Here is a 19,959-nt window from a genome sequence, read left to right on the forward strand (position 1 = left end):
TTTTTTTTCCGGTACGCTGGCCTCTGACTGGTGTGGCCTCTTCCGTTGCGGAGCACAGGCTCCGGACGCGCAGGCTCAGCAGCCATGGCTCACGGGCCCAGCCACTCCACGGCATGTGGGATCCTCCGGGACCAGGGCACGAACCCGAGTCCCCTGCATCGGCAGGCAGACTCTCAACCACTGCGCCACCAGGGAAGCGCCCCTGGTTGTAGTTTATACATAAAGAGAAATGGGTTCCTCAAAGCAGACTGCCAATGATCTTATCCCAGACTTACCCGCTGGGTGCAAACATACGCGCCTGTTTTGCTTGCTTGGCCCTTTACATTTCCTAATGAGAGCCTTTCAAAAGAGGATCGAGAACGCTGAGTATTAATTTAAGGGACAAAATGGTAGTTTAGCAAAGCCCCAGTTCCCTTCCACCAAATAAGAGGAGAAAGCACATTAGGGTCTCCTTGTTTGAGATCTTCAGCCTGTAGGTCAGCCAGTGCAGCCAAATCAGCATTTAAGTGATCAGGGCTGGGGCTGGGGAAGGAGGGGAAAGCCAACGGCGCCCAGACCTCCCTTTGCAGCACATATGCCTCTGTTCTCTCCCTGAGGAAGACCGCATCTCCTTTACACCTCCAAGATAGTTCTCTTGCATTCCCAACTGTAAGCCTCCCGCTCAAAAATGCACATGCTCTTGTTCATTAATGTGACCATTAGTCATTTTTTCCTGTGCCCTGGGTACACCCAATGCTTTTATCAGCTCTGGTAAGGAGAGACTCACCTAATGTCTTCTTATGAAAGGCAGATTTACCAAGCTACCCATTTAAAGACTAACAGTGCTGTGCCATAAGGAAAAGTATACCTCCAGCTTGAAAACCTGCAATTGGGGAACAATTTTACAGGATCATATCCATTTATATCAATTATCTTGTTTATCAAAGACAATGAAACCCAAACTGGTAGTAAGAAGGTACAGAGTGCACTGTGAGGAATAATTAGGTCTCACCCTCCTGGAGGCCGACAGCCATTTACCACTTCACTTTGGGAGGTGATGTTTACAGTGTCTGTTTTATAACTCTCTTCACATTAACTTTCAAATGTCAAAAGCAGGCAGTTAATTGTATATTACACAAAATGTCACATATATAAAATACTGAGATATAAAATTATTATATCCGAACTACCATAAGAAATCCTGCCTTTTAGATTTAATAGCTTGTCAGTCTCTGGATCTCAGCTTAACTCCCATTATATGGACTGTGTTCGCCAGGTAGCCCCTGTCTGACGAATAAACTTCTTTGCCTGCACTGTGTCCTCAGCCAGATGAGAAATAAAAATAAAATGATATGATAATTACTATTACAGTTTAAAGTAATATGTACTAAGAAGAATGGGAGATGTATGAGCAGCAGTGTCACATGTTCTGATTTCATTCCAGCTCTGAGAACAAGATTCAGAGAACCATGATGCAAAGCTTATCAAAGCAGTTTCAACTGAAGAGACTGAGTGTGCTCTGCCCAAGTTCTTTAAAGCTACTGGGTGTTCACACCGACAGCCTGGGTCTACCCCAGAATCTCTCTATCACGAAACTACACACCAGCATGAGAATTTCTTTTCAATCACCTGCCAATTTTGCAGAGATCAAATCCCCTCCCTCTGCAACCCACTATTCCAGTCTTGCCAAAACCAGCCCTTCTGGCAATCTCTTTGTCTGCAGGCTCAAAGAACCCAATTCTCCTCTAGACCCATAAAGATCAGACAGACAGGAAAGAGAAGAGTGCAGCCAGAAAGAAGGGAGGAAATACAATAAAGCAGTGTGTTTCTATGGGGAAGGAAAGGAGAGGCCAGGACATCAGCTGGGGTGGAGGGAGGCCAGGAGGGCTCCTTGAAATCCATTAGATACAATTTATACACTAAAATTTTTGTGGCTAAAATTTAATGAAACAAATGAATAAAGAGAGATACCAGTTGACTATGGAACTCCTGTTTCAGCCCATTTCCATGGGCACAGGATGGAAAACATACAATTTTGTGCCCATAAGAGGTTAATGCTTTCTGACATGACTGAGGGCTTGGATATATGTGAACTTGCTTGACTAATCCACACAACCAGTGAAGCACTGGTAAGAAACTCAGAGCTACAGTAGCTCAGCAAGTCATTGAATTTATGGTTAGAAAAGAATCTTGAGGACCACTTAGTCCAAGGCACAGAAAATTTATATCTTATTACATATTGATCCAGAAAACAGAAAAAGAGGGAAAGCTTCTCAAGTCATTTTAATGTAACTTTGGTTATAAAATGACTTAGAGATGAGAAAAGAAATTTATAGGCCCATTTTATTTAAGAAAATAGGTGTAAAAACTCTAAAATAAATATTAGCCAACAAATCCAATAATTATTTAGAAAATACATCATGTCCAAGAAGCAATTATCCTAGGAATGCAAGTATGGGTCATCATCAGAACATCTATCATTTCAGTGGGTTAAAGAGTGATTTTGAGCAAAGGAGTGTTCCAGTAAGATTACTCTGGCTGGAGGGTGAAGGACAATGAGAAGGACTAGAGAGGATGGGGGAGACCCATAAGTAGAAAGACCAGGGCAGTGGTGAGGAGAGATGGTGGTGGCTTACACTAGGGTGGTAGCAGTAGCAGTGGCCAAAAAAATCACTAGGGATTAGAGAAATGCAAATTAAAGTAACAAGATACTACTTTATGGCCATCATAACGGCAGAGTAGAAAAACACATATATGAAGTGTGGGTGCGGACACGGGGAGGAAAAGGGCTCTCGTGCACTCCTGGTGGTGGGAGCGTAAACTGGCACTGCCCCGCAGGAAGGCAATCTGGCAGTATGGATCAAAATAAAAGGTAAGCATGCTTTAGTACTCAGGGACCATACATTTGAATATAGGTCTCAGAAAAAAGATGCAAAGGAGACAAACACAAAGAAACTCATTGCAGCATTGTTTTTGAGAGCAAGTAGCTGAAGGCGACCTAGGTCTCTATCGCAGGGGGAATGAATGAAACGGCAAGACAATAACAGTACTCACCTTACAAGACAGTAGTGAAGGTTAAATGATTTTATGTAAAGAGCGTAGAACAGTGTCTGGCAAATAGTAAGAACTATATAAATTCACTGATAATATACTTATAGTTATTATGATGAAATACTAAGTAGCATTAAGAAACAATGATGTCATAAAACCATAATACTAGGTCAGAAAAGTTATGAAAAAGACTTCTGGCATAAAAACATTTTGGATGATTAAAACACATAAACAACCCTCTCCCAACATTACAGATTTTCCAAATATATGTGCGTATTAAGAACATAATGAGACACCTTAGAAATGGTCATAAGGGGAGGGGAGCAGAAGTGGGGTTTAACAAAGATGAGCAAACACAAATAAAAGAGAAGGCCTTGCCTGGATCACTGAGGATGATGTATTATGGCCTAAGGTATATAATGAACACAGTTATCTAAACCAAAAGGATACTCGTTTAAACACAAAAGAACAGATCATTAGGTTAGTTTTTTTTTTTTTTTGGCGGTACGCGGGCTTCTCACTGCTGCGGGCTCTCCTGATGTGGAGCACAGGCTCCGGACGCACAGGCTCAGCGGCCATGGCTCACGGGCCCAGCCGTTCCGCGGCATGTGGGATCATCCCGGACCGGGGCACAAACTGGCGTCCCCTGCATTGGCAGGCGGACTCTCAACCACTGCTCCACCAGGGAAGCCCCTGGGTTAGTTTTCTCATTTCATAGCTGAGAAATCGGAGTTTCAGAGAGATTGTGACTTATTTATTACACAACAAATCAGCAGCAGAGTGAGAACCAGAATCTGCACTGATCTTCTGGTCCTCAGAAGGCAGCACATCATTCCTTCCTTCCATCGGACTGTCCATCTATCCACCTATCTAGTAAATATTTATTGAATATTGAGATTTCACATGCTGGGAATACAGCAGTGAACAAAAGAGACACAGTCCATTCTATTATCGAGCCAGATAAACAAATGTATAGTTACAAATGAAACTAAGTACTTGGAAGAAAAACACCCAGATCTATTAGCATCATACAAAGAAACTTTAACCCAGACTGGGGGTAGAGGGTCAGGCAAAACTTTTCTTAAGAAGTGACATTTAAGCTGCAATTCAAATGATCAATAGGAGGTTAAGGAGATAAATGGGGTGGGGTGTGATGCAGTGAGGCTGAGAATGAGGAGATGGGGAGAAGCTTTCCAGAGGGAATGGCAAGTACAAAGGCCCCATGGTCAGGGCATGCATGGCGCACTCGAGGAATGGAAAGAAGGCTCATAGCCTGAATGCAGAAAGCTAGATGGGGACTGGCACAAGATGAAGCAGGTATATGCAAGCACCAGATTATACAGGACCTTGAGGACTACGGTGGAGATTTTGAACTTTATCCTAAAAGCAGTGGAAAGGCTCTGAGTGATTTTGAGCAAAGGAGTCTTCCAACAGGAGTGTAGTGAACAATGGCAAGGACTAGAGAGGATGCAGGGACACTGCTGAGTAGGCAGGCATGACAGACAACAGTGCAGGAGAGATGGGGGTGGTTTGCACTAGGGTGGTAGCAGCAGTGGTGGCAAGAAGGGAATAGATGTGACATTTGGAACATAGTATCAACAGACAGTTATGTCTATAGTATAAAAAATACCTCTGATGATATATATTTTAGCGTGTTTCCACAGCTCACTGAGGTTTTACTGAGGTGTGCTTCCAGTTTGCTATAACAGGCATCTACTGAACGTTAATTCATCAAAGGATCTTTGGAAAAAATACGATAATGCTCCTGGGGCGACAAGTTCCTCAGTTTTGAGCAAGAAGGAAGGAAATAGGGCTCTAAGCCCTTTCCTAAACTATCACTCGCCACCAAAGACCATTTCTCTGTTATCCAGCTTCCCTGGCCATTAGCCAAATGGTAGCCACCCAGTCAGGATGCAGGGAACAGCATGCAGGGAAATCCACCACCAACAGCCACGAGACCTGCCTGCACTGCTGACAGTTCTGAACTGAGAACTCAACCAACTCATATTTAATATTTTACAGAATCATTTCCTGAAGATCCTAATTTGAACATTCTAACACCTTCTGCACTTTTACATCTCACCTGAGTCCCTCACTTTTACACTCCACTTTATTACCATTTTAGTTGATTTCATCACAGCTTCATGGAAAACAACTTCACCAACGACCATTTCCTGTCATTATGAGGGCAGAATTGAAGCAATCCCCTGCTTGAGTACGAGGTAGTTTTTATGATAATTTTACCACAGGTAATGCTGTGATTTTTAAGTACACTTCTCTCTTGTAGCACTGTACGGATTCCTGTCTTTAAAAAGATAAGTATCGAATGCAGCTATAAAAGAAACATACCCATCTTCACAATATTAACGAGCCAATAAATTCAAAAAGATCACTTTGTGCCAGACTGGCTCACCTACCAGGCACCCAACATCATACAATCACTTAATTTTACTCAAATCAGTGACATGCCTAGTCGGTGTTACACTGAATTATGGGGCAGGAGAACGCCACTGGGTTTAAAGGCCCCCTCCCAAAACATTTCATGCAGCAGTTTGCTCCAACAGCCTCCAAATTCCAAAGATTTAATTTGATTCACAAAACCATAGCCCTCACATCACTCTTTTAATAAATAAATAATACCATAGTGCCCAAATGGCTATTGAAATCTTTCCTTCCACTTCCTTCTTCCCATTTTTAAACATCCTTCTTGTGATATAATTGACACACAATAAACTGCACATATCTGAAATGTACAATTTGATGAGTTAGACATTTGTACACACCCATGAAACTATCAGCACAATCAAGATAACAAACCTTCCCATCATCCTCAGAAGTTTCCTCATGCTCCTCTGTAATTCCTCCCCAGCCTCAGAAAACTGTGGATCTGTTTTCTGTCACTATACACTAGTTTTCAAGATATAGAATTGTTTATAAATGGAATCATACAGTGTATGTATTACACTCTTTTTGGTTTGGCACCTTTTATCTAGATTCTCAAGGACTCTTTGTTTACTCAATAGAATCATTAGGTGAATCACGATATTCCCTACCTCGCCCAGGAACAGGACTTTGCTTAATTTAGTGGCTATACTTGGGAGCAAGTGGGATACTAAGGTGCATGGAGGACTCAGGTGTTGGTCCTACCCACTCTGCCTTGTCTCCTCATAGGTAATGTGGAAATAGCTTTATTTGAAAAAGGAACACTAATTTTCTTCTGATTACAAAAGTAACACTTATTCACTGATGAAAATATGTAAGTGCATAAAAATATAATAAAAAAACACAAAAGTTACCTGGAATCCCACCATCCAGAAAACCTCTATTAACGTTTTGATAGTCTTCCTTATGTCCTTTTTTTAATGTGCTGTTATGGACTGAATTGTGTCCCTCCCAAATTCATATTTTGAAATGTTAACCCCCAGTACCTTGGAATGTGACTGTATTTGGAGGTAGGACCTGTAAAGAGGTAATTAGGATTAAAAGACGTCATAAGGATGGGGCCCTAGTCCAATAAGATGGGTACAATAAGAGGAGACATCAGGGATGGGAGTGCATGCAGAAAAAGCCATGTGAGGACACAGTGAGAAGACGGCCACCTACAAGCCAAAGAGAGAGGTCTCAGGAGAAACCAAACCTGCTGACAGCTTGATCTTAGATTTCCAAGCTCTACAGCTGTGACAAAATAAATTTCTGTTGTTTAAATCACCCAGTATATAGTATTTTTTTATGGCAGCCATAACAAATTAATATATGTACATCTAAAAATACATATATTATCTTTAAAATACTGGCATTGATCTGGCTATAAAGATGGTATTTTTTTTTTTTTTTTTTTTTTTTTTGCAGTACGCGGGCCTCTCCCGCTGCAGAGCACAGGCTCTGGACGCGCAAGCCCAGCGGCCATGGCTCACGGGCCCAGCCGCTCCGCGGCATGTGGGATCCTCCCGGACCGGGGCACGAACCCACGTCCCCTGCATCGGCAGGCGGACTCCCAACCTCTGCGCCACCAGGGAAGCCCCCTACTTTTATTTTACATTATATTATGGCCATTTCCCTATGTTATGAATGGCTATACAGGAATTTTGATATGCTAATGTGCCAGAATTTATTTCATTATGCCCGTACTGTTGGACATTTGTAGTCCTTCCAACTTTTTGCTTATCATAAATAACAGGGCTTCCCTGGTGGTGACAGATATACATATATCCCCATATCTCCTCCCTCTTGCTTTTCCCTCCCACCCTCCCTATCCCACACCTCTAGGTGGACACAAAGCACTGAGCTGATCTCCCTGTGCTATGTGGCTGCTTCCCATTAGCTATTTTACATTTGGTAGTGTATATATGTCTATGCCACTCTCTCACTTCGTCCCAGCTTACCCTTCCCCCTCCCTGTGTCCTCAAGTCCATTCTCTAAGTCTGCGGTCTGCATCTTTATTCCTGTCCTGCCCCTAGTTTCTTCAGAGTCTTTTTTTTTTTAGATTTTTGTGTTTTTCTTTCTTTTTAAGTAAACTGCTGTTTGTACACATTTCCTATTGGAGATTCACATTTTTTTCTTACTTATTTGGAAAGTACTTCATATATACTAAAGACAATTACTCATTGTCCTATATGTTGCAATTATTTTTTTCCCAGTTTGTCAAACACCTCTGAATTCTGTTTATGGTTTCTGCCTTTGCTTTTATGCTGAAGAAGTAGTTCCTCACCTTGAGATTAGATAAATAGTTATTAATAGTTCTCTACAGTTCCTTTGGAGTAATGTGAAATCTAACAGGAAATTATTTTAGTATATAGTATGAAGAAAATCTCATGTGTTTTCAATAGTCAAGTGTCTCAGCACCATTTGCTATATTACCTTTCTGTTCTGCATGGATGTGAAATGTCATCTTTAATCTTGCACTATATTCTTACATATACTGAGATAATATTCAGAGTTTGGATGATTGCTTAATGTATCTACCAGTTTATTCTTGCATTAATGCCATACTACTTTATTCTTTAAATTCTTAATAATCTTATCTTTGAACTTATGTTTTTAAAATGAAGTCTCATGGGACAATGGAGCAAGCCCGTGAAACAGAGGAGATATGCGACATGCATGTGTCCACATTTCTCCACTGCCCCAATTTGTGTAGAGTGTTCACCATGCCCCAGAATCACAGAATTCCAGTGGACTCCCATGTGCAGGTTGAGTGAGACTCAAAGCAAAGCCAAGGTCAATGGGCCGTAACTATGCTTGAGTAAACTGGGCTGCTGACAGCTGGGAGAGGCCACTTTCCCGTAGAACCAGAACCTACCTCAAAGGTAGAAAAAAGTCAGCAACGTTCTAAGAAGCACTACGAACCAAGGAATTCCATCATATCCTTTTCACTCTCGTTATTTCCCTATGTTGGCCAAATGCTTATGCTGAAAAGATAGGGCAACTCGCAGTTCCTTTTCCCTTCAGTCCTTCATTTTATTTTTTTTATTGAAGTACAGTTGATTTACAATATTGTGTTAGTTTCAGTCCTTCCTTGTTAAGGAAGCTTACTGAGTAAGTCAAAGGTAGAGGGCTTTGGTAGAATGCGTGTGAATTAGGAAGTGAAATAAAAACAATATAGTTTTGTGCAGAATTTCCACTGTTCTAGTAAAAATTAATACATATAGATGTATGAGCTAGCAAACAGCAAATGTGAATTGTGTAATTTTGCCGATTCTGCATAGAAGATAATGCTCTTATATTTACATTTAAAACCACCATTGCACAATAAAAAGACAAACAATAAAATACATGCTAACAATTTTAAAGTTTAATTTTTCTCTACCTAGAACATTAAATAGCAAATAAAAACAGCAGACGAGGTTGGAAGACTGCAAAAGAAAGGAAAAATCTTTTTTTTTCTTGTTAAAATACTTTTAATGCACTTGTTTCTTACCCTTGGAGCAAGGGGCTCCACATTTTCATTCTGCACGGTGCCCTGCAAATTATATAGCTGGCCCTGGGAGTAATAATGGGTTTTTTTGTTTGTTTTAGGCTTTATTGGAACCACCTCTGATTCAACCTCCCTATTTATAAAATGGGTCATTATGGAATTGTTATTGATAATTAAAGACTGGAAACACCTACATGTCTATCAAAGGAGACTGGTTAAATAAATTATAGCACTTCTAGTCAATGGAATATTGCACAAATGTAAAAACAAAAATGAATCAAGAGAAAGCTCTTTATGCATTGAAAGATCTAAAAAAATTGTTAATTAAAAAAAGGTATATCTGAATATGTGTTTAATAATAAAAGGGGGGAATAATAATAAACATTTGTATTACCTACTTAAAATATTAAATTAAAAATTACCTACCTGGTTTTGGATTGGAGGATTGGGGTACTGAACTAGTGACCAGGCCAACAAAATTAGATTTCACGTCCCCTTGGCCACCGGAATATCTTTCACAGTCAGTGCCAGAGAAACATCTCGCTGATTACAACCTGGCTATTCATAATGCCAGTCTGAGGCAGAACCATGGTTTGTGAGAAAGTGATATTGTTGAGTCATGTTGAATACATGCTCCATGATGTCCCACTTAAACACAAGTTGTGGGACTTCCCTGGTGGCACAGTGGTTAAGAATCCGCCTGCCAATGCAGGGGGCACGAGTTCCATCTTGGTCCGGGAAGATCTCACATACTGCAGAGCAACTAAGCCCGTGCACCACAACTACTGAGCCTGCGCTCTAGAGCCCGCGAGCCACAACTACTGAGCCCACATGCCACAATTACTGAAGCCCACACGCCTACAGCCCGTGCTCCACAACAAGAGAAGCCACTGCAATGAGAAGCCCGTGCACCACAACAAGGAGTAGCCCCCGCTTGACGCAACTAGAGAAAGCCCACGTGCGGCAATGAAGACCCAACACAACCAAAAATAAATAATTTTTTAAAAAAGTGGTGCACATTTACATTACCCTGGACACACATACACACCCTACTATATTCCTGCTATAACAAGGGGATATACAAGTAGGATCCAAAAAATTCAATCCTGTAAAATGTACACATAAGTTCTGTAAAATAAGAGCCATAAAAACTTTTCAGGCAGTCTTTATTCTCAAACAAACAAACAAAAACAACAAAAGAACAGGTATAAAAAGAGAATGAAATTTAAATGTACACAAAGGACCACATACTAAATTAAGAATCCTAAGTGACTGTGAGAAGGTCACTTTCTAATCATCCCCCTGCTGTCTCCCACACATAAAAACTGTAGTCCATTCTTGTTTGAAAATAGGGGCTCCCCAAGGTGGGAACCAAACAAACTGTATTATGTTCTTTATGCATTATTGTGGGGCATTTATTTTATTTGAATTTTTCTAAAACTCTAAGACCTTGTGAGAAAATAATGCTTAATCTTCTCCAGGGAAAGGGTGAGAGACTACAAATAACTCTAACTCTTACTCCACTGCCCCCTCCACCAAATGCAGGGTGGTCCACTGGAAGGGGCATTGGCTTTGAAATTGGTCAGAGATAAATAACACACTAACACACTTTGCACACACTGACCATTTTATGTGATTCTCCCCTGACTCTCCATCTTCTTCCTTAAAAAAACTTAAGGAGCTTCATCACCTCTATGGGGAGGTCTTCTGTGACACCACCCCCCAACTCAGCTTAGGTGCTCCTGTTCCGGTGTTCCTACAGCATCTGCTGAATTCTCCCAAGAGATGACTTATTTTACTGTGTTGTCACCTTCTATTTAAGTGTCTTTCTCCTTCATTAGCTCATACGATCCTCCGAGGCAGAAACTGCACCTGTGTATCTTTCTATCCCCAGTGCCTAAGATACACTTGGTTGGCAGCCTCTTAATAAATGTCTGTTTAATGCCAAGTAATTTACAGTAGATAAAGAAGTTAAGCTTCACTGACAATTAGAACCAGCCTTAATATCTGGTTATAGAAACAGGCTGGGAAAAGAAATCCTCTTGGTCTAGACTAGTCCAGACTCAATAGTGCTATTTTTAGAAAACTCTCTGAATTAAGGTCTTCAGGCTCCCTCTGTTACTCCAACAAGTTTGCTTCTTTGCCACATTCTAACGCCTCCACCCCCTGATGAACTCCCTCACTCCCAAATCTCTGTTTCTGCTCCAGAGGACACATTTTTTTAAGCACAGAAGTCATATGCCTGGTTCAGTGGATGCCAAAAGCCCTTCACAGCAGATTTCCAACTCTGTTTCCCTTCCCAGGACTTTACAGAATTCTAAAGATGCTACTTCAAAATACTTTTAGATGACAGTAGCAATTACAGGCCACCTATTTTCTATTTCCTGCCTCCAGCTGGGAACAAGTATCAGCCATTTTTGTTACTATGTAAATTAGCACATTGGTATTGCTCTGTATTGTTTACTAAATTCTTCCAGGCCCAGCTCAAAATATCATTCTTCATAAAACCTTACTTTACAAGGCAAGAAAATATGCTGGGTTCCTTCACAGCCCAACTAAACATTTAACCTTTCTCCACACTCTGCTTGTGCCTCTGTCTGTTGTTCTCCACTCCACATATTTCTATGCCTTGCCAATGGTCTTATCCAGCTGCTTTGAATCAGATGGTAAGTCCCCTGATGACTGGAGCCCTTTTTACACTTTCTGCCTTTGCACTCATCATCTATCTATCTGCTTTCAGCTCCATTCACTCCCTTGCTTTACAACGTATGTCAGAGGCTAAAGCTCCATAAACTACATTTCCCAAGCTTGTCAGCCTGGTGTGGGTTTTTTTCCCTCCAGCTTTGTTTTTGGTGAAGTTCTACCAACAGAAGAAACTGGTGAGAATGAAGGAGAGGAGGATGCTTCTGATGGTATTGCAGGTAGCACAGTGGCAGACGAATACGGACTCCAATGTTCCTGTTCAGACAGCAGAGTTCCTGGTGGCAGCAGTAGTGAGCGTTCCCAGAGCTTCAGCAACAAAGAGCTCCTGTGCTTGTGCTGCTTAGTTTGGTGGCCCTACCTCAATTACTAACAAGGAAGTAGAATAAAAAAAGCCACCAGTCTTCCTGGATCCATGCTGGTAGACACAGAGGTAATACTTAATGGCCTAAAGCTGGTAACGGAAGTTTTTTCTTACTCTCTGAAAGGATTAAAAAACCTTGAATTTTGAGCCTATAGCTCCATGCTCTAGTTACTATCTCTTAAGCAGAGGTAGAGCCAAGGATAAGGATGGAAAGGGACTTATGAGAGCTTATGTCTTCCAGAAGAACCAGGAGACCTTAAGAAGGGAAACCAGGCTCATGTAATGCTAAATACCACACTCTAGTACCAGCGTTAAGTACTTACTGCTCCCCCAAGTCTTACTAAAAGCATGTTCTCTATTCATCTACAAGACTCATAAGAAGAGAAGAGCTATTTAAAAAGGAAAAAAGAAATGCAAATGGCCCTAAAAATATGAAAAGATGCTCAATTTCTCTCATAAGAGAAATGCAGTTAAAACTATACTGGGATACAATTTCTCACCTATCAAACTGGCAAAAATCCAGCAGTTTGACAATATGCTCCATTGGCAAGGTTGTGGGGGAAACAATCGTTATCATATATTGCCAATGAGAATTTTAAAATGTGATAAACCCTATGGAGGTGAATTTGGCAATATCTAACAAAGTTATACATGCATTTACCCTTTGATCAAGTAAGCCCTCTTCTAGGAATCTATCCCAAAGGCAACAGCACAATTTGTAGTAGCAGAAGACTGAAAACAACCCAAATGTTCATCAATAGAGGACTGGTTTAATAAACTACAGTACATCTACACTAATGAGTACCACACAGTTATTCAAAAGGAATAAAGAATATCTTTCTACATAGTTAGCTCTAGGATAAGTGTTAAGTACAAAAAAGCAAGGTAAAGAAAGAAAGAATGTACAGCATATAGTACGCTACTAATTATTTAAGAATGCTGGGGAGGATATAAAATATTAATTACATATATTTACTTATTTTCCTTTTTTTTTTTTTTTAAACGGATAACCCCAGAAACTAAAGGGGAAAAAGAGATTACCTACATGAGTAGAGGGGACAGGAATAGAAACTGGATTTCTCTAAATACAACAGCTTTGTATATTTGATTTTGGAATTATGTGTATATTTTACATAGTTATAAAACAAAAAAATTTAAAGGCAATCACTAAATACTGAAAGCAAAATGGAACAAATGAATCTATCTGTATGCTGAAATAGTGGCATGACCACCCAGAGAATTATTTTAAGTGACTTTTAAACACAGTAATTTTACTGTACATCTCTAGTGGGATATACCTTAAGGGCCCTAAAGGTAACTGCAAAAATCTTAAATTATTTTCAGTAATCATATGGCTTAAGGTACTACTAGTAATGTAATTCTGAGACTATTTTGCATGTACTGAAGACAAAGCAAATTAATTGTGCTTCATCAGTAGTAACCAAGATTTTCAGTATGGAAAAAAGGAGACGGAAGATCAAAAGGTGAAACAAAAACTTTGTGTACTGAATTTTAATTAGAAGTGTCGGCAGGCACTAGTGATATATTTTACCTGTTGAATATATGATATACAAATAAATAAATATATGTGCATGCATTTCCTACTTCTGTCCACTGAAAAGGCCTAGCAATAGTGACCAACCCAATAGGAAGTGCTTAGGCTGAGGTTTCCACATGTCATTTCCCACTTGAGGGAACCAGGGCTTCTTGCAGAAATGGCTGATTCCAGATGAGGGACAATAAATGTACAAGATGAACCTGGTACATTGTGTCACGCCAGAAATCAAGGAATTACTGAGGACTACTGAGATTATGTCAGAAAGACTCAAGAGCCAATATGAAGAAGCTAAAGGGGGGGACAATCTGAATATCAATAAAAAGAACCGCAAGTGATTAAAAGATGTCCAATTTGTTTAATCCCATAAATTCAAAATAATATGTACTTCCCCTTCCACCCTCCTCCCCCCAAAAAACCCCATAATCACACTTCACTGGTCACCTTTGGAGGATGCTAGGTAACCACCTCTTTAATTTGAAAAGCGGTAAATAAGAAGAAAGAATATAACATTTATCCTACTTTTCCTGGGCAAACTGCATTTTAGGATTACCAAATGAGTGTTCAGGAAAGTTTTTCTCTTTCTAGTTACTAAACAAAGAAGAAATGACAGGATTAGAATATAACCATTTTGCAATTCCAAATTATGAAAGAATGAATTTAGGAAATAATCATGAATGGATGGGACTATCCAAAAGCGAGAGGCAATCAAAGATTTTCTGTGCTTCTTGATAGACATATACCACCATCTATAGAGCATTTTACAAAAAAAACAAACAAAAAACAAAACCAAAAATATCCTGAATCAGATTAAGCCTCTATTTAACTACTAAATACAAGAAATACAACAGAGGAACACATTAAATGTTACCATGGCGATCTAATCACCAAAATCTAGGCTGTTAGAAACTCTGCAGGACAAAAAGTTAGTTTCTTCAACAAATAAATTATAATTAGAGAGAGGGGAAAAACAAAGAAAGACAGAGACAGACATATGTAAGGGAACCTACAGATTTAAAGAGATTTAAGAGTCATAAAAGCTACTTGTTGATAGTATGGACCTTATTTGAATTCTGATTTAAACAACCTATGAAAACACATAAACTCACTCCAGACTTTGATTTGATTAGGAACATTTGAACACTGAGTTAATACTCATAAGGAATAACGGTTCAATTTTGGGGTATTATAACGATATTGTGATTATGGCTACAAAAAGGAGGCTTTACGTATAGAGATATATATTGGAATATTTATGGATAAGATGATAAAGTGTCTGGAATTGGCTTCAAAATAATCTGGTGGGGAGGAAGTAGGTAGTATACAGATAAAACCAGGTTGTCTATGAGTTGATAATTCTTTAAGCTGGGTGGTGGGTATTATTCTCTCTCCTTGAATAACTGATAGGGTATTCAAAGAAGTGAACTTAAATACAAGATTCAATGAAAAGGAAGTTTTGACAATTATGAAAAAAGTGGAGGGATTTGGCAAATGCTACATACATATCACAAAGTGGAGTGCCACGGTAAAGCAAATACATCTTTTGAGAGGTTTAATGTTTAAATAGCAGTCATATCTATTCTAACATTCCTTCTATGCATCAGCAGTAAGACAGGTTAGAGTTTCCTACAAATGCCTCCTAACAAAGAGGCAAGACCCTCCCAGGCAAGAATACATCCCAGCACCAACCAGAAGCAGCCACCAAATGAGAAGGGCTGTGGTGGCAGCAGCAGATAAGGTGGGAGAAGTGCTGTGGGTAGAGTCTGACGCCCAGATCTGGTCAGTGTGGTTGAGGAGGGCCCCATTCCCATGGATGTATGAACCCACATGGTTTCAAAGCTTCCCGAGGAGTCTGTGCAAGTGAAGCAGCATGAAGAATGACATGTTGTCAACAAAAATGTGAAAGAAACCCTTTCGTGGAAAAAGAAGACTAAAATCTTATGAGGTTTTTATGTGGTTATTTTTTTTTTCTTATGTGGTTATTTTTATTATTTTCTTTATTTATTTTTATCTATATTTATTTATAATTTATATATTTATATATAAATATATATATTTATATATAAATATATAAATATATATATTATATATATAATTATATATTATATACTTATGTGGTTATTTTTATTTATGTTTTTCCTGACATCATTATACGTTTTAAGTAATAACATTAAAATCTGATTTTAAAAAACAACACAAGTATTTTTAAAGTAATTTTAAGGCCTATTAGGAGAGTACTACTCTAAGGAGAGTAGCCTGAACTATGAAACAAAGACCAAGGAACAAAGAAAGAAAGAAATTCTGAATCTTGAAATGTAAGAGTAGAGCTTGATACCCTACTAGTTATTCATGATGACATTATTTTAGCTTTACTTTTTTCCCCCGTGAAAACCTGAAGTTCGTATCAGTGGTTCTCAAGGGAGGACTGCATATTTCATAGGAAAGAGGCAGCAGGAGGCAGCTATAATTTAAAAATAACTCCAGGTGATTCTGACACACACTGTGGCCCCACTAGAGGACCACTCCTTTCTTGGAGGTCCCTGTAGAGTGGCTGGCTGAGGCCTGTGTGCAGTTAAAATGCACCTGAGATCATCAACATGGAAAGCTGGCCATTACTACTTCAAACACCCCTGTAAACTCAGCAGAGCTGCCATGTCAGACAAAGAACAATGAAATCTCCCTACACTCCTTCACAACTCAAACCATGTCCCTGACTGCCCAGCATGGGGGCAACTTCGCGCTGTAAGAGAGTAAAATAAAAGCCAAAGGGGATCCCGCTGCAGGCCATCTGCTGACAGGTTCACACACATATCTGCCTATGTGCTCCTATTTGGTGGAGGGATGATGACAGACAAATGACTGCAGCGCTCTTTGCGGTCAAACTTGTGAGCATCATCGAAGAGGACTTGAAGAAAAGTATTTGACCAGATGCCAGAAACACTTCTTGCATCTCTGCAATCTCCTTTCATCCCCTGATATGTCTGAGACTATATGGCTTCTGATAACGCTGACTAACTCAGTTTAGACAAAACATACAGACCAACAACAGCACCCTTCACTACAACCGATCCCAAGCTTCATTCCCGCAATGGCCTTTCATGCCAGATAGAGCTGTTTCTCTGATAATTACAGTGTCCACAAACCTGTTCTTCTCCAGTAAGAAGGGGGAGGTGCCTTCTATACGGCATGCTCAAAATGCAGTGCACTGGGCTGAAGCCAGTAGCCAAATGCTCTACACATCCTGGGGCTGAAGGTGGTTTGGTTTCTAATAAGATCCTTCTCAGTAAGGATGCCCCTAACTACACAATCACATACACAGTGAAGCTTAGTCTATAAAACAACTTGGGCAGCAGATGAAAAGGAGTGGCTTCCCCCAAACACCCCATCATCACCATTCTATGACCCTCCACGGAGTCAAAAGCCTTGATAATATCAGGTAATGCTTCAGCACTAACTTTCAAATGACTTAAAAGTCACAAAGATTATCAACATTTATATTTAATACTAAAATTTACATCCATAGCAAAATTAAAACCAAATTATTTATTTTAGTTGAGCTCTGAAAGTTCTCTATACATTGGGATAATTTCTACTCCTGCTACTTTACTAATATTACTCTCCCAAATTTCCCTAAAGTAAAGGATTACATTTAGGAAACACACGGCGTTACGAAAATTTAGACTTTTGACCATTCAAAGAATTAGTAGACATTTGCAAGTTACTCTCATATTTCCCATTCTAGTTTTCACCATGTTTTTAGGACACAGTCAATATGTTCTGTGTCCCAGCATGAACAGGACTTGGAGAGGAGAGGAGAAATTAGTCCCTTTGTAAAGGTAGAGTACTTTAGGTACACCAAGGCACTGGCATCTTATCCCTCCACTTGAACATACAGAGTCCTTTTCAAAGAAAGTGGCAGTAAAGGCACAGATTCAAGGATCTAATTAGTTAAACTATGATCTTGATAGGAAATGAGCAAAAACCTGTGGGCATGGATAAAAGAGGTCTAGACAGGAAAAGCCCCTCATGGTATCTGGAATGTTAAGACCTGGGACGGACCCTACACAGACCAGACTAAATATTACCTAAAACAAAAGCAAAAACAAAACATTAACAGAAAACAACCAAATAGACAACTAAACAAAATTTAAAATGCCCTTTCGAAAGATCAGCCAGGCCATATTTCCCACAAGATAACTTAATTTTCATTACAATAATTTAGTTACTCTGGTCTTATTTAAATTTATATGCAGGCATTTTCTTGAGGTGAATTTGGCAAAGTAGGGCAAATATGGACTGCTGTGTCCATGAAAAGAAGATATTCTTACAGCTGAGCACACCATTCATATCAAATCAGAGGCCAAAATACCTGCATAGCCTTGGAAAGTAGGAGCATTGGATCAATAATATAGCAACTTCCTCCCTGATCCTACCTACCATTATAGGACATCCTTTGGTCTGAGAGGCTTTGCCTATCATAAGCATTCCCCACATAGCAAATCTGAATGAATCAGTAGAACATTTTCAATTCTTAACTACTAGTACAATATTTACATTCTTTTACGTTTACTGGAATTATTATTTTGACTACTAAAAATATAAGCCCTCTCTATGTCACTCAGCCATAAGGCATTCATTCAAATCAACCAGAGTTCTTAGTCAAAGCTGATTAAGAGGTGAATTAAGATGAGTTAATGGAATAACAAAATATTTGAAGATAAAATATCTAAGTGTATACACAGAAATATAATTGTAACACTTACCTAACAGCCCCTTCTCCAGAGTGAAGGTTTTGTTTGTAAACATACATTCAAAAGCCACAATGTGAAAAATCTTATTCACTGTGTTGTGAGTCCCAACTATTCGAATATACCTGGGGGTAAAAAGAAAAGAAAATCTGTTGAAGAAAATGAGCTTCCATCGTAAGGAATCCAAAGATAACAGAATAAGATACACTATGTAAACATACAGTGTACCAGAGCATGGACTAAAGGAGACTCTGAATTGGCTTCAGACCCTGTACCTGCTCCTTAGGGCTAGCTCCAACTGAGCCTGGAAGAATTACAGCAAAATTAAGGAGGTACCACTTTCCAGAGAATGAAGTAGAACTTAGATTTGGTTTACCTAGAAAATCAAACCAGGGACTGTTCAGCTCAGCCCCTGAATGCCAGTACAATTGTATACCCATGAGACATTGACACTGGAGAATAACCAGCAGCTTCTATCCTCGCTTTGTGGTAGGAATGTGCCTGTGCGCAGGTGCACGAAGTCAAATGCTTTCCAACTCAATGAAAGCTTTCATCCATTGGATGAAATGCATGAAATCAACACTGCTTTCTTGTTGAAAGTAAAAATCCACGGAAACTACTGAAAACCACTCACAGCTTCTTGTATTTTAATATTGCTCCTGAATCCTTGTTAGGAAGTTGACCCAATATACTTACGCCAGCCCCCCACTTGACTGCTGGGAAGCCTTCTCCTGACCAGAGGAAGTGATCAGCAGAGGTGACCCAGCCTGCTCTGCAGCCTCCCTCCTGGCCACACGGATCTGGCATCTGCATAGTGCAGAGTTTCACAGGGCAAGTCTCGAGCCTCTCGGCCTGTTCACCCTCTCTGACAAACAAGCATTAACCTTGGAGCAACTTGCTCCTTTCACTCTTCAAAGGGATCTGACAGTTCACAGGTTAATGAACAGACAAACTTACTCTTCTGAGTGTCACACAATTCCAGAGGGAATGTAATGTGCCACACACAGTCTTACTGGAATTCAAGAGAAGAATAAGAAAAAAAATAACTAGATTAACTGATAACGCTCTCTCAAATTATGAACTATGTGCTCTGAAGGATGGGGCATACTAAACGAACAGATTTCAATTAGGTGATGACAGACTGGGCAAGGTTTTAGTAATATCTTCCCTCCGCTATGTAAAACAACCTTCCACTTAGATGATACCATTTTACGTCTGAGTTAATCGCTGTTCACTAATTCGGTAATTTCCTTACATATCTCATTATTCCAAGTTAACTGTATAATGTAAATGCCAATTGTAAAAGTTCACATAAAAGAGGCTATATTCGGGGGTTTTGTATCGTGGGCTATTTTCCCTCCTGTTTCTTCCAACCTGAATCTCACCGCACTCCCCTGTGCACCTCATTTAGCCACCTGCTCCTTGACACGAGCTGATCGCTCATCTTCATAACCCATAGTAATGCTTTCTCCTGGACTGGCTGCTCAGTGTTCCCACATCCACTGCAGGGAGACACCACTCTTCCTGTGTGGAGAGTCAGGGCAAACTGCGGTGCTCACCAGAGCCCTCTGGGTAAGCAGGAAGTTGGCCCTGATCTGTTCTTTCAAGCCCTCAAGGCACACAGAAGGTGCTGATTTTACTGGGTTTG

General features: G+C 39.9%; 1 protein-coding gene across 4 annotated transcripts in view; it reads right to left on the minus strand.

Annotated features, from left to right (window-relative positions):
• The window catches only part of BTBD9 (BTB domain containing 9), a 406,228-nt gene that overhangs the window by 125,811 nt on the left and 260,458 nt on the right, over nucleotides 1-19,959 (minus strand). For all 4 annotated transcript variants that reach the window (XR_003006037.1, XR_003006038.1, XR_003006036.1 and 1 more), the window contains exon 7: nucleotides 18,327-18,436. Coding sequence is in view for 1 of the 4 variants with exons in the window: in XM_024765878.1 (XP_024621646.1) it covers nucleotides 18,327-18,436 (110 nt within the window). In the remaining 3 variants the exon portion in view is untranslated. The remainder of the gene's footprint in view (nucleotides 1-18,326; nucleotides 18,437-19,959) is intronic.

This window comes from Neophocaena asiaeorientalis, unplaced genomic scaffold, assembly GCF_003031525.2.
Source record: "Neophocaena asiaeorientalis asiaeorientalis breed wild unplaced genomic scaffold, Neophocaena_asiaeorientalis_V1.1 scaffold46, whole genome shotgun sequence".
NCBI lineage: Eukaryota > Metazoa > Chordata > Mammalia > Artiodactyla > Phocoenidae > Neophocaena > Neophocaena asiaeorientalis.